The following is a 15,010-nucleotide window of genomic DNA, read 5'->3' on the forward strand; positions in this document are numbered from 1 at the left end:
CATGAGGCAAGGTTTGCAGAGGGTTCCTGAGACCCTCTCTTCTTTTGAATGTTGCGCTGTGTGGAAATGAGATTCCAGATCTTGCTAAGGATGGCGGGGAAAACAATGAAGGCAGTGATACCAGGGGTGTAAAGCTGGGTAGGGAAGTTGAACAGTAGTCCAAGGAAGAAGTGATAGGGTCTGGATGAAAGCAGCAATGGAAGGTGGGCAGAAGGAAGGAGGTGGGAGTTCTGAAAGTGGAACTGATAGCACTTCACTATTGAGATTCATCACTTTAATAAATATTCACAAAGTTTCCAATATGGGCCAGGAACTGGGAACTGAGCAATGAATGAAATCTACAAAGTCCTTCATAAAGTTTCCATTTTAGCACGCCCTAGTTAACAAGGAATGAGGCAGGGGTTAATCCATACAACATCAGCAGTGATAGGCAGTATGAAGAAAAATGAAACAGGGTTTGGGGAGAGTGATAAGGCAGTTGCTATTTTAGACAAGGATCGGGAAAGGGCTCTCTTTAAGGTACATTTGAACAGCGGCCAAAGGAAGTGATAGGTAAGTTGTGGGGTCTATTGGTACAGAGGGAGACATACTGGGAGTGGAAGCTGGAGACTAGTAAGAGGAGGGAAAGTCTAGTAAGACTTTCAAATGGATTATGGTACAGTTTATTGATAAAGAGATACACGTGGATGATGCTACTAACAGGCAGTTATACACAGGAGCTGGTCTAGATGGAGAGGTAGCAGTTATCTGAAGGAAACCTCAAGGACATTTTCTAAAATTTCAATTCAGAGACACCAGCTGAATGGTTTCCTTACCAAATTAAAAGGATCAGACTCTTCCATCTAAGGACATTCATTCTGGTTAACAGTAGAGGCAAATTATTTCAATGGGCAACAAAAGGCTATTTTAGTGCTACTGAAAGAACTTTCTTGAAAGCTTTTCACAAACTTAAAGACAGGAGTAAACTTTATGGGGAATAAAGCTTTATTTAATAAAAAGCATTATATTAATGCATTTCAAGTATTTTATAAATATATGAGCATTTTAAATTGACAAATACAACATATCAAGTAAATTAAAAGGCAGAAAAACTGCCACAATTTAATACAGGCAAACTAAAAATATTCCTAAATCAAGAACCATGATAACCATTTTCAGAATTCAGTCATTACTCTATAATCAGTCTTGTTTCCTGATTAAAATAGTTAGACCACTGTGATAATGTTTTTTCATGTTTCTGTGCACACAATTTTTTGTATTATACTGTAAATGCAATATTCAAATTCATTTGCATTGTGGGGCTTGGAACTTAGAGATTAACTCTAAGTTTATGAATTTCAATAATATTATCTAACTTAAGCTGAATGATCTCTTTCTGGCTGAACCCAAGTTCTTTAAGAATCTCTTCAGTGTGTTCTCCTACAAAAGGATCCCTTTCAGTCGAAGGGAGAGCTGGGGTGTTGGACAGCAAAGGAGCAGGGCGGGGACTCACACGCTGCTCTCTATCAGTAATAAATGAGCCCCGATCTTTGTTGTGACCATGATGGGCAACCTCTTCAAAAGTCAGCACAGGAGTCACACATGCATCTGTGCCATCAAAGATCTGACACCACTCTGCCTTTGTCTTCTTTGCAAAGATATCTGCAAATTTCTTCTTCATTTCTGGCCAATCCTTTATACTCATCTGATTGGGAAGTTCATCAGACTTTAGCCCAAGTCCTGAGAGAAAAACAGAATTTCTTAAATCAGCATGCTTTGGGTGCAGTAAATATAATCGGTGCAAATGAGTCTTGAACTCATCATACTTGCCCCAGATGGGATATTTTACAAGAATTCTCAAATGAGTCAAGAGAAGAAATTCAAACTCAACTTGAAGTTGGAGCCAAAGCTGGAAAAGACAATAGTGTTAACGGGACTCAAGACAGACTTTCTAGGTCTTTGAGAGATCTTATTATTTACATTTCCTCAAAAGCAGTCATTTTTAATTGTCTAGTTTCCAGAAATCAACTTCTTCCCTCTGAGAAGTTTTTCCAAAAGAAACTTCCTCATGAAGTTATTATCTGCCATGTGTGTGCTCAGTCGCTAAGCTGTGTCTGACTCTTTTGTGATCCCCTGTAGCCCACCAGGCTACTCTGTCCATGGGATTTCCCAGGCAAGAACACTGGAGTGGGTTGTCATTTTCTTCTCCAGGGGATCTTCCTGACCCAGGAATCAAACTCAAGTCTCCTGCATTGGCAGATGGGTTCTTTACCACTGAGTCACCTGGGAATCCCAAAGACACATGCAAATTTTTCCGATAGCAAACATGACACAAGTTATCAGCCAGCCAATCAACAGAGGACACAGAGACTTTTTCTCTCTCAAGTACAAAGAGTTCTGAAGGGCCCCTCAACACAAGGGACAGAGAAGATGAAAAGATCTGCCAGGGAATATCACAATAAGGATGGCTTCTCCAGTCCATGACTTGATCTGTGCTTCCTTTATTGACTACAGGAACCCACCCCTGTAGATACACCCCAACTCCAGTGCTAATTAAAATATACCCAAAGGGCAATTCTGCTGGGGTTTGGTGTAACTGTCATTTTTATTCCCTCTTGTATAAGAGGGTTTCTAAATTTAAATTATGCATAATATTTTGCATAAGTTTAGCCAAGTGAATCAAGCAATTCTCATTTTTTATCATCCTTTCCTTATATACCATGTTGAAAAACAATGAGCAATAATTTTAAGCTGCTCTGAAGATGCAGAAGTGCCTACAAAGGTAAGAAGACAGGAATACTATAGGTTCTTCTTAGAGTTTTGAGGGATATAAGGATATAAGAACTCACATAATTCTGAACAGCTGTGAAAAAACACCTGTGCAAATACATTGTTCTCTGTAGCCACCTGTCCCATTCAAAACCAGGAAAGATATAGTCACAGTTTCAGATTTACCACAGTAATCTATGAAGAAATATTTCTAAGGATGTCTTTCACTTTGCTTTCTCCTTCTTGATTGTCCCAAACTCTGTGATTAAGAAGCATATAAAATAAGCAGTTAGCCAAAACACTTAAGTAGACCACAGCTAACTGCTGGAAACATACATGCATGCTTTTATAAAGTTTCCTTTTTTTTTTGAAATCAGAATGTGATCAGAATCATCAACTAAAACTGGAGTCAATAGTTCTATAACAAACACTAAACTTAAGGTTACACAGGTTTTGTTAAGGTACACAGGTTTATACACTGGAATACTAGAAATCAGAACACTTCTACCCCTGACTCTGACACACCAGCTGTATCAATACAGCTGCTACTTAAAAGGGTAAGGCTGAAGATATTCGGTATTGACAAAAAAAGGATGTCTTTGCTATATTTTTTAATAAAAAAGTATTAATTATAAACTTACATGATTATATATGTTATAAATTATATAAATATATAATTTATATATTGTATATAAATTATAAAAATTATACACTATAAATACATATATTTATATTATACAAATTATAATGTGTATGTTTATACTATATAGATTATAAAAAATTTGTGTCTGTATGTGTACAGGGAAAATTTTTTTTTTCTTTTTTTTTTCATTTATTTTTATTAGTTGGAGGCTAATTACTTTACAATATTGTAGTGGTTTTTGCCATACATTGACAAGAATCAGCCATGGATTTACATGTGTTCCCCATCCCGATCTCCCCTCCCACCTCCCTCCCCATCCCATCAAAGGCCACATTCCAAACTATCCTAAAGTGGAAGGACAAGGGAGAATTTTTACCTCTTACCTTATAAATTCTGTATTGTTTATACTTTTTTCATAAAAAATACATTACTTTGAATTTTTTCATTTTTTAAAATTGTTGTAAAATATACAAAATATAACATTGACCATTTTAGCCACTATTAAGAATACAGTACCATGTTATTAAGTATATTCATATTATTCTGGAACCATTACCACCATTCATCTCCAGAACTTTTCATCTTTCCAAACTGAAACTGTACCAGCTTCCCTGGCGGCTCAGATGGTAAAAAATCTGCCTGCAATGCAGGAGACCCAGATTCAATTCCTGGGTTGGGAAGATCCCCTGGCGAAGGGAATGGCAACCCACTCCAATATTCTCGCCTGAAAAATTCCATGGACAGAGGAGCCTGGCAGGCTACAGTCCATGGGGTTGCAGAGTTGGACACAACTGAGCAACTAACACTTTTACCCATTAAACGCTAACACTTATTCTCTGCTTCCCCCAGTCCTTGTTCAAATATCTGTTCAAGTTCCCACTTTTAATTCTTTTGGATATATAACCAGAAGTGGAATTGCTGGATCATATGGTAATTCTATGTTTAATTTTTTGAGGAGTCACCATATCATTTCCTACAATGGCTGTATAATTTTACATTCTTACCAGTAATGCATGGGGTTCCAATCTCTCCGCATCCTCACCAACACTTATTTCCTGGCTTTCTTAATAATATTTTGAAATTTTAAAGCAACTTAAAAAAATTATCTATTGCCTTCACTACAAGAATCTCATGTCATAAGAGTCTCAGTATTTCCAGATTTCTTTGCCCTGGAAAGCATTAGGAACATAGCATAGAGGAGTCTGAGCCTTACAAACACCTTGTGTATTTATGCTCAGACACTGAGAGCTAAATGAAGCTATGGTCTCAAAGATCTCAAAATGTATGGTAAAATAATAAATTAACACTAACTCAGAAAAATCATTATAGATGTGGGCGTTTGTCCAAACCACCCTGTTCTATCGTCCTTCTAACTTACATTTAAGTTGGTGAAGTTAATATAGTTGATCACAGAATGCATTCTGATGCTTATAAAAACCATCATTCCAGCTATATACAGACTACTCTGAGTAGCACTTTGCATCTCAAAAGCTATCAAACATAAAACTCCAAACTTGAAGCTGGAAGATAAATGTGCTGCAAGCATGTGCTTGTCACACGGCTTCAGCATATATTCTAAAACTTCTTAGATACTAAAATATCTGTGAAGTAAACTTTAAATTCACATTTCACAGGGACAAAATAACTTTAGTCCAATTATCAGTCAGGGCAAAAGGGATCCCAAATTTTCCTGCTAACCTGTGACAACATATCAATAAGACAAGAATCTGCAAGAAAGGTGAACTGCAGAAGCATCAAGTGATGGTGACATATCTCAACAAACTCTCACTCGCCAAAGTCTCTCTGTGCTCTGGTGACCCCATTATTAAGTACCAGGAGGGACATCTATCTATCAAGGAATAAAAACTGGTAGAACCAGCAGATCATTTCTAGGGAAGAACAGACCGTGGCCATGCAACGGGCAAGATAAATATCCAACACTATGAGTATGGGCTTCCCAGGTAGCACTAGTGGTAAAGAACCTGCCTGCCAGTGCAGGAGACATAAGAGACCTGAGTTCGATCCCCAGGTTGGGAGGATCCCCTGGAGAAGGGCATGATGACCCACTCCAGCATTCTTGCCTGGAGAATCCCAGGGACAGAGGAGCCTGGCTGGCTGTGGTCCACAGGGTCGCACAGAGTTGGACACAGCTGAAGAGACAGCACAGCACTGAGTAGGAAATGTAACAAAAACACTGAACGCCCACAAAAAGGATTATGATCTTTTTAGTCTGAGCTATTTTATAGACCTTTTTTTATAAAAGTGCTTGTCAATTTAACAGATGGGGGAAGTGCCTCACAATATAATGATGACCATCATTAAGTTAATTATAAAGTGGATATAAACATATAATAAAAGACATCATGAACTTCAAAAGACCCCAAAATAGAGGCTGGAAAACATCCCCAGAAAAGAGGTTCCTGAAAAGTTACTCACCCTTGATCAGCAGCTCATAGAACTGGGGCTCTAATGCTCCGACAGCCATGAACCCCCCGTCCGCTGTCCGGTAGGTTGTGTAGAAATGTGCTCCACCATCTAACAGGTTCTGTCCACGAGGCTGGTCCCACAATCCTGTTTCTTGGGTTTTCCACAGAAAAGAACTTAGATATGCTGTTCCTTCCACCTTTGAAGAAATAGAATACAATGTGAATCCAGGTAATTCAACTATAAAAATTATGACTGGTTCCTACTTGGGTTTAAAAGAAAAATGTTTGTATAAAAATGTTTATCTTGGAATACATAAAGATTATACCTAATTATACAACTTCTTTGATATTTTGAGAAAGTGAGTTAGGACAGGTTTATGATAGAGCTCCAGCACTATTCAGATCAGGGAATATTGTTCAGAAAAGACTTCAAGGAACTACTTCTGCTCTTCCTTTCAAATAATATTGGCAAAATGTTGACAGTTTTTGAAGCTAACTGAGACTAGCTTCACTAGTAAGCTTACTTCACCATTAGTAAGCTAATTATACATTCTCTTTACTTTCATATATGTTAAAGACAGTCAGGATAAAAAAGCTGAAAATAAACAAAAAGATTTTTTTAAAAAATCTATCATCTGATCTCAATACTTATAAACACATACACACAAACACATGAAGCAGATCACATTTTAAAGGTAAATTGCATGACAGCTATATTTAGTTGATTCTAGTTTTGATACCAAGTGCAAGAAATACAAATTTGAATATTTAACATATTTTAACTTTAATTATCACCAGAAAGTTACAGAATAAATATAACAATGTCGGTGGAAGGTGATAAGGGTTTTCTGAGTACAGACAAACTAGTCTGGGAATGCCAGCTTCCCGCTAGTCCTGAAATAAAAAGGATTCACATCTCCGGTATAATTATCATGAGACTGAATGCACTGAACTAACTAAAGAACACTTCCCTATCCTTCTGGCACTCCAGGCCAAGAAGGCAAGCAAAGCATCCTTGTCTCTGAGGTTACTAATAGAAAGGCCCCATTCCAACCGTGAGCATGGGATTTCTCACAGATTCTGGCTATGAAACAAACACAAAATTTAACAGGCAAGAAGACTGCAGTGGGTTGCCATTTCCTCCTCCAGGGGATCTTCCCAATCCAGGGATCAAACCCTTGTCTCCAGTGTCTGCAGGCAGATTCTTTACCACTGTGCCTGTTGGAAAGCCCATTTTTAGATACATCTCAGTTTTCCCTTTTAGCTTGAGGAAGTTCATGAATACTTGAATCCATGGATCTGACATCTGCTGTCACCAAGTAGTGGAGTTTGTATAAGTGGCCTTTGGTGGTGCTGTTTTTTGAAATGGGGTTACACAAATTTTACAGTCCCCACATTTATACATATACAACAAACACACATATGGATACATCACACACACACATACACACATATATATGTACATCTAATCTCTTTTACACACTGGATGTACTGATGAGACTATTGAAAAAAGATGTCCTGACAGTGTTATGGGTCTATTTTGGCTCACTCAGGATACAAACAGGTTCTAATCTAACTCCACCTTTACCTGGAGCCATAGAAGGACACAGGACAAAACACAGCAATTATAACCCTTATCTCATCAAGAGGCTGCTGAGCACACACCTCTCTTCCCCACCTCATCCACATGCAGTGTATGCTGCCACAGATGACAGACCTTGACGCAGGGAAACTGCAGCCTCAAGTTCCCAACTTTTTATATTATTCTCATCACATAGGCCAAGGGCCTGCATGCCAACACACAGTCCCTCCGGTCAGAAGTGCTCCCTTAGATCAGGAGTAAACACAGTAAAACAGATCCCACATGCCATGTGCGTGCATGCTAAGTTGCTTCAGTCCTGACGTCCAGACTCTTTGTGACCCAATGGATTATAGCCCGCCAGGCTCCTTTGTCCATGAGGATTCTCCAGGCAAGCATACTGAAGTGTAGTGCCATGCCATCCCCAGAGGATCTTTGCAACCCAAGGATTGAACCCAAGTCTCAGGTATCTCCTATATTGGCAGGTGGGTTCTTTACCACTAGCGCCCCCTGGGAAGCCCTAACTCTACAGTTTCAAAGGGAACAGTCTGATGAAGAGATGACTCCAGGTCATCATAGGCAGGCCTAGGTCATGGATTCTGCTGCTAAAGTCATCTGGAAACTATTGGCCTAAGAGAATAAGATATATGTCCCTCCCAATCAGCTTCCTCCTTCAGTGGTTCTCCCCAGGGTACCAGAGCCACCGTCCACTGGGTCTTCTTAAGTCAGAGATCAGGGAGCCATCCTTGATTCCTTCCTCTCCCTTCACTGCCAAATGTGAATCCTTAAATCCAGACCTATTCTACCATTGACCATTTTAGTACTTGCCTTTATCTCTCAGTCTTGTCTTCATCAAATCCACTCTCCAGCCTATTAGCAAAGATAGGTCCAATGTAACCTGTATAGTGGCACTAGACGGAGCTCTCATCAACTAGCTGTGAGAATTCAGGCAAATTTCTGAATATGCTTAGGAGTCTGTTGAGAAAAAATGTCCTAACAGTGTTGTGGGTCTGTGCTTAGTTGCTCACTCATGTCTGACTCTTTGCAACCCCATGGACTGTAGCCCACCAGGCTCCTCTGTCCACGGGATTTTTCAGACAAGAGTACTGGAGTGAGTTGCCTTTTCCTCCTCCAGGGGACATTCCTGACCCAGGGATCAAACCCACGTCTTCTGTGTTTCCTGCACTGCAGGTGAATTCTTTACCTGCTGAACCATCAGGGAAGCCCTGTTACAGGTCTAATTGGGTTCAGTAACAATGTATCCCAGGAGAAGGGAATGGCAACCCTTCCAGTATTCTTGCCTGGCAAGTCCATGCCCTAAAAAGCCTCATGGGCTGCAGTCCATGGGGGTCACACAACTGAGTGCACATGTGTGAGGGGTCTGGAGGGAGATGGGTTGGTGCCAATAAACAGGTAGAGCTAGAAACAAACAAACAAACAATGTATTTCAAGTGAAATTGTTGTTTTGGGGATTAGGAGAAATCACACAGAAGTGCCTGAAGCAAGTGGTCCGTGTGTGAGAATGAAGACACTGAAGCATCCTGACATTCTAATCTCCGCTACACAGTGCAGCAAGAAGGTCTAGACTGGTCCATTTCACTTGAGCATCATCAAGAATCTCCTCTTCCTGCTAAAGGAGACTTCCTGAGCCCAGTTTCGAATGAAAATCTCTTAAAAGTCATATTCAGAGCACAAGACACAAGATGGTGAAAATCGCTGAAACACAATGTGGTAATCAGGTGAGTCATGCACAGTTTAGAAAATTGACTCCACAAACAGACGATCAAAATATAACATTCGGACACATGTCAAACATATGAAGCTATTTTAAAGAGAAGGCTATCTTTGGTAACTTGGATTCAAATTTCAAATCTCAATTTATCTCCTGTCTTGTTCGAAAGAGGATTTGAGGCCGCCATATCTCAACCTTAGGAACAAACGCGAGGCTTAGCGTTTCCCCCAGTAAAAACTCACCATGCTTGCATCGATGACCTGACCTTTGCCAGAGCGTGCGCGTTCAAACAACGCCATAATGATGCCCAGTGTGCACATGAGGCCACCACCACCAAAATCAGCCAGGAGATTCAACGGGGCATATGGATTCTCACCACTTCTGCCACTTCTTGATAAAACACCTATACCATGAAAAAAAATATGGAGGACCATTAATGGTAAATTTAAAGTGTATTTTAAATTTTTATTTTCTTATTTTTGCCTGTGCTGGATCTTCATTGCTGCTCGGGCTTTTCTCTGGTTGCATTGAGTGGAGGCTACTCTCTAATTGCAGTGCATGGGCTTCTCATTGCAGTGGCGTCTCTTGTTGCAGAGCACAGGCTCCAGGACACACAAGCTTCAGTAGCTGTGGCACGTGGGCTCAGTCATTGCGGCTCCGGGGCTCTAGAACAACAGGCTCAACTGTAACCCTACAGTTTACAGGCTTAGTTGCTCCGTGGCATGTGGGATCTTCCCGGACTTGGGATCAAACCCTGTGTCTCCTGCACTAGCAGGCAGATTCTTTATCAACGAGCCATCCAGTGGTAAATGGGTTAAAAAGCCCATTTAATGTGTACTTTAAATAAATACATGAACATCTTAGAAGGAAAACCAATCTCTCTAGCTACTAGTTGTAAGTGAAAATTAATATCTAATGCCTTTCTAAATCTAAACTTGTTCAGTATATTTATAAGATGGCTTTCCTTCCAACAAATTTCCTTGGGTTTTTTTTTTTTATGTCTTTATTTTCTTTAAAACTTTATTCCTACAGACATTTTCAGAATTCTATTGCTAAGTTTTTATTCACTGAGTTGGGCGGGGGGGATGGTTGCTATCCACTTAGTTTATGACTTAAAAATGGTATAAGGCACTTCCATTCTTATTAGACAGAGATGCAAGAAAACAAACACAAGAAAAAGAAAAGGAATTGCATTTTTAAATAGATGTGAAAAAATCAACTCTTCACTCACTCTTTTCCTCAACCTTTAAATATGTACACACAGAATATTTGAGACTTCTTACTCAGCAATATGGTTCTTAGAAATCTAGAATTAGGTCATTCTAAGAGCTTCCCTGGTGACTCAGGGGATAAAGAACCTCCCTGCCATGCAGGAGACTCGGATTCTATCCATGAGTCGGGAAGAGCCCCTGGAGAAGGGAATGGCAACCCCCTCCAGTATTCTTGCCTGGAGAAATCCATGGACAGAGGAGCCTGGTGGGATACAGTCCATGGGGTCACAAAGAGTTGGACATGACTGAGTGGTTAACACTTTCAAGATATGTTCATACAGGCAAAAACCATGGGATTTTTCTAGTATTCATAGAATTTCTAAAATCATGACTCAGTCAACAATTCACAATAAAGTAAGGGGGTACCAGAATCAAACTATCAATATATCTTTGCATACTACAGAGCAACCATTTCTACTATCAATAAGTCTCTTACTTCCTAGCAGGGGCTTGCTGGAGAATTCACTCCACAAACATAGTCAGTAAATGTTACTAGTGCATGTATTACTCCTCCCTGTGTTAAGGCAGGGGAAAGTGAAAGTGTTAGTTGCTCGACTCTTTGCGACCCACTCCAGACTGTAGACTGCCAGGCTCCTCTGTCCATGTAATCTCCAGGCAAGAATACTGGAGTGGGTGGCCATGCCCTCCTCCAAGGGATATTCCTGACCCAGGGATCAAACCCACTTCTCCTGCATTGCAGGCAGATTCCTTATGATCTGAGTCACCAGACAGAGGCTGACAATGACTGTTCCAAGACAAACAATCTTTTTTAAAGAAGTACACGCTCAAAAAAAAGAAAAAAAAAGAAGTACATGCTGTTTATTAATTCCAATAAATATTCCAAACTTCACCTTTAAAAAATTCTTTCTAATAAGTGTAGCTGTAGATCTTGACTGGGGAAAAAAAAAGAGTGAAGAGAAACTGTATTTTTTTTTTCCAACATACCTGACAAAGCCAAATAGTTGATGTCATGTCCGGCTACCTTGGAGAACCTTCCCGACTGGCCGAATCCACTCAATCTGGCATAGATAAGCCTCGGGTTCTCCTTCTGGAGAATCTCTGGACCGAGCTGGAGTTTTTCCATCACCCCTTAAGAGAAAAGTTATGTTGTTTTTTTAAAGACAGTATGAACTGAAGATGGGTATAATCCCTCCTTTGTGGCAAATATAAAACAGCACTCTTTTGCAAGGAAAACTGGTAACATTTTTGTGAGTTTATAATGAACGTATTGCCAGTAATTAAGAACCCAGACAGTGAAGTCCCCATTTCTGGAATGTGCGGCAGATCCCCCCACCCCAAGAATGCTATTTCCCCCCAGTACTGCCCTATGTCCCTCCAGGCATACCCAAGCATCTTCAGAGTGGACATTCCATCCCTTCAGTCAGCCCCTTCAGAGTCACCCCAATTCGCTCCTAAGTAATTTATTAGAAATGGTCTGTTCTTTTGGAAGTTACTCTGGGTCTTTAGTTGATTAAAAACTCACTTTTGGAAGCTGCTTTTCCTTTCAGGACCTCTTCTATGTCTATGCCTGCACGGGTGCCTGCTATACTTATGCGTGTATATATTCCATCTTCCCAAACAGCTCAGATGCTCCTCTGGCAGGATTCATGCCTCATCTGTTTCCACAGGCCTCTAACATGCCCAGGAGTTCCTCTACAAAAAGGCTCAGTACAAATATCTGGTGGAAGAAGGGTTAGCTACAACAGCATTTAATTGCTCTTAAGTTATCAGCGAGTACAGTTGACCCCTGAACAAGGTGAGTTTGAACTGTTTGGGTCCACTTACATGAAGTTTTTCAAAAGTAAATACTACAGTATTACACAGTCTGTGGTTGATAAATGCTGAGGAACTGTGGAGGACCACTGTAACTAAAGTACAGGTTAGCCCTGGTTAATTCAAGGGTCAGTCAGTATTTATTCTGCTAAAACCAGGGAACCTAAGGAGTCCTGGGGTTAAAGATATAAGATTAGATAATAAAACTCACTGACTTTGTTTCCACAAAGCCATGATAAGTTACAAAAGGATTCTATTCTTAGACTGGTGGTTACCAAAGGGGAAGGATAAGAGAGGGATGAATTGGGAGCTTGGGATTAGCAGATGCAAACAAGTATATACAGAATGGATAAACAATAAGGTTCTACTGTATAGCATAGGAAGCTCTACTCAATATCTTGTGATAAACCTGTGATAAATGGAAAATATGAAAAAGAATATATATGTAACTCAGTGGCTCTGCTGTACAGCAGTAATTAACACAACATTGTAAATCAACCATACTTCAATTAAAAATAAACTCTATTTCTCTAACTAGAAAAACATCAGACTCAATCCACCCCAACACTCCCTGAAGCTATATCTGTATTCACAGCTCCACCTCTCCCCTAATACTAAGACAAATTATTTACCCATGTGGAGCCTCCTTCAATTTCAAGTTGTGTATTATTAAATTATAATAAAATCCTAATTACTAAATTATTATTGTTGTAATCTCAGATCTGAGGGTGGATGTGTTCACACATTTAAATACACCTGGTGCCCCACACAGCCCCAATTCATTCCCCATTTACTGACTTCCAGCTATATACCAAAGCTTGGGATTTGTACTTGAGCAAGAGCAGGTGTCTGAGCAAAGGTCAAAGTGGTGCTAGACCCAAACATCAGCTTTTAAAAGGCTGTTAAAACTGTTATCAAGGAAGTTGCAGCAGGCTTGCAAAGAATCCGGAAGTCACAGAAAGCAGGAAGAATGATGGGACTGATGATAATTGAAAGCTGGTGGTGAAAAAGGAAGATTTGGGAGCCTAGACAAAGGTACAAGTTTTTCATTCAGGCAACTGGGTGGACATTGGTTCTATTCACTGAAATGATACAGAAAGAGGAAAGGCCATTTTAGTAGGGAAGAGGTGGGGCTCAGTTTGGGATATGTGGAAGCTGCAGTGCCCAGGAGACGGTCAGATAGAAGTGGGCAGAACTTGCCTAGTCTGGAAGTCTGTGGCTATAAAAGAAGGGGGCACGGTTATAGACTTGGCCATCACCTGCCTATAAAAAATAAAAATAATAGAAATGGATAAGGGCTGCAAGAAGCAGAGTGTAAAGGAAATTGAGCAGAAGCTGGAACCTGAACACCAGCATTTAAGGCAGCAGGTGTTAGCCTGGCTTTACCCCGGTACACCAAGCTCCAAAATTTAGCAGTTTGACTATGAACCTACATGCGGTTTTCCAGGGAGAGAATCTATGGCTTTCGTTTGTTTCTCATAGGGTTCATGACCTTCACATAATGAAGAAACGCAAATGTAAAAGAGTAACTAAAAAGGGCGGGGGGACTTGGGAAGGAGTCAGAGAGAGGTGTAAGAAAAGTGAGGACAACAGCATTATCTCGGACTCCAAGAGTGGAAGATCGTCTCAGGGGGCGATCGATCAGCAACATCAAAAGCAACAGCAAGGTCTAGAAAGTAGGGACGGAAAGGGTTCAGGTGGCAACAGGGCAAAAGTTATGCGGGGTGCAGCCCCAAACGGTCGGGCGCGGCGACCTCCCTTCTGCGGGGACCGTCCCCTCTCTGGCCCCGCGGAGGGGCAGGAGGCTCACCGGGGCGGAAAGGCTCCAGCATCACGTCCGCCCGGGCGCACAGGCGTCGCAGCACCGCCACTCCCCCCGGCCGCTTCAGGTCCACCACCAGCGAGCGCTTGCCTCGGGCCAACCAGCTCGAGTCGCTGCGGGTGCCGGGTCGGTCCACACGCACCACCTGCGCCCCGAAGTCCGCCAGGACCATACCGCAGAAGGGAACCGGGGCCAGGCCGGCGAGTTCAACGACTGTAATGCCCCTAAGCGCCATGTACGCCGCGTCTCCTTGCCTGAACTTCGGCCTCTACTGCCCGGCGACAGCCCCGGGCGCACGCTCCCTCCCTCGTGGCCCCGCCCCCACGCGCCTGCGCGCAGCCGCAGAGCCTGCGAAATAGTGCGTCTTCGGACCGCCTCCGGATCTGGCCTGTTAGGTGGGCTGAGGTGGCTTAAATTTTAAAACCGGGGGATCCTAAATTGTGCCCTAGGGCTTGACCTGGGGGGATGGGGGTGGGGGAGGGGCCCATGGCTGCTCCTGGATGTCTCAGGATGGTTTTACTTTCCTGGACCCGTTTATACCTCTCTGGCCTTGAAAAACATGAAAAATATATAAATATTTAGGAATAATGTTAAAAGTGTTGTTTTTAGCTTCTCAGCTATCTGGGGTTAGTATCCCGTGTTTTTACAGCCTGAGTTTCCGCCCTTTCACACCAAGGGAGTGACTGTAGCCCCAGGACTGTCGGAAGGAAGGTACTCCTCTTTTCCTGAGCTGGTTAGGCTCACCAGCTCACCTTCGGCAATAACTGGCAATCGACCCTTCGTTTAGTGACATGGCGGGCAATGTGCCAGTTGTGATTATTCACTACCCACAAAAAGCTTGTGTGCCCTATCATGGAATATAAAAAGCACATGTGAGCAGGTGGTGCTCATCAGAGACAAATCTGAGAAGTTTAAAAGTATTTTTAATTTGTCACCTGCTATTTCTACAATTATAGTTTGGAGTTTTTAATTTCAGTGCATTTTAAAAGTACAATAAAATAAGAACAAATAGCCCC

General features: G+C 41.4%; 1 protein-coding gene across 1 annotated transcript; it reads right to left on the bottom strand.

The window, feature by feature from the left end:
* Window positions 1-961: 961 nt before the first annotated feature.
* Window positions 962-14,295, bottom strand: AMACR (alpha-methylacyl-CoA racemase). The gene is made up of 5 exons (XM_065905447.1): window positions 13,983-14,295; window positions 11,345-11,488; window positions 9,371-9,531; window positions 5,828-6,014; window positions 962-1,719 (listed from the first exon to the last, which is right to left on the bottom strand). Exons 1-5 carry the CDS (start codon window positions 14,227-14,229, stop codon window positions 1,310-1,312), a joined length of 1,149 nt encoding a protein of 382 aa, XP_065761519.1. The 5' UTR covers window positions 14,230-14,295; the 3' UTR covers window positions 962-1,309.
* Window positions 14,296-15,010: the final 715 nt, after the last annotated feature.

Source organism: Muntiacus reevesi, chromosome 14, assembly GCF_963930625.1.
Source record: "Muntiacus reevesi chromosome 14, mMunRee1.1, whole genome shotgun sequence".
In the NCBI taxonomy this organism is placed as follows: domain Eukaryota; kingdom Metazoa; phylum Chordata; class Mammalia; order Artiodactyla; family Cervidae; genus Muntiacus; species Muntiacus reevesi.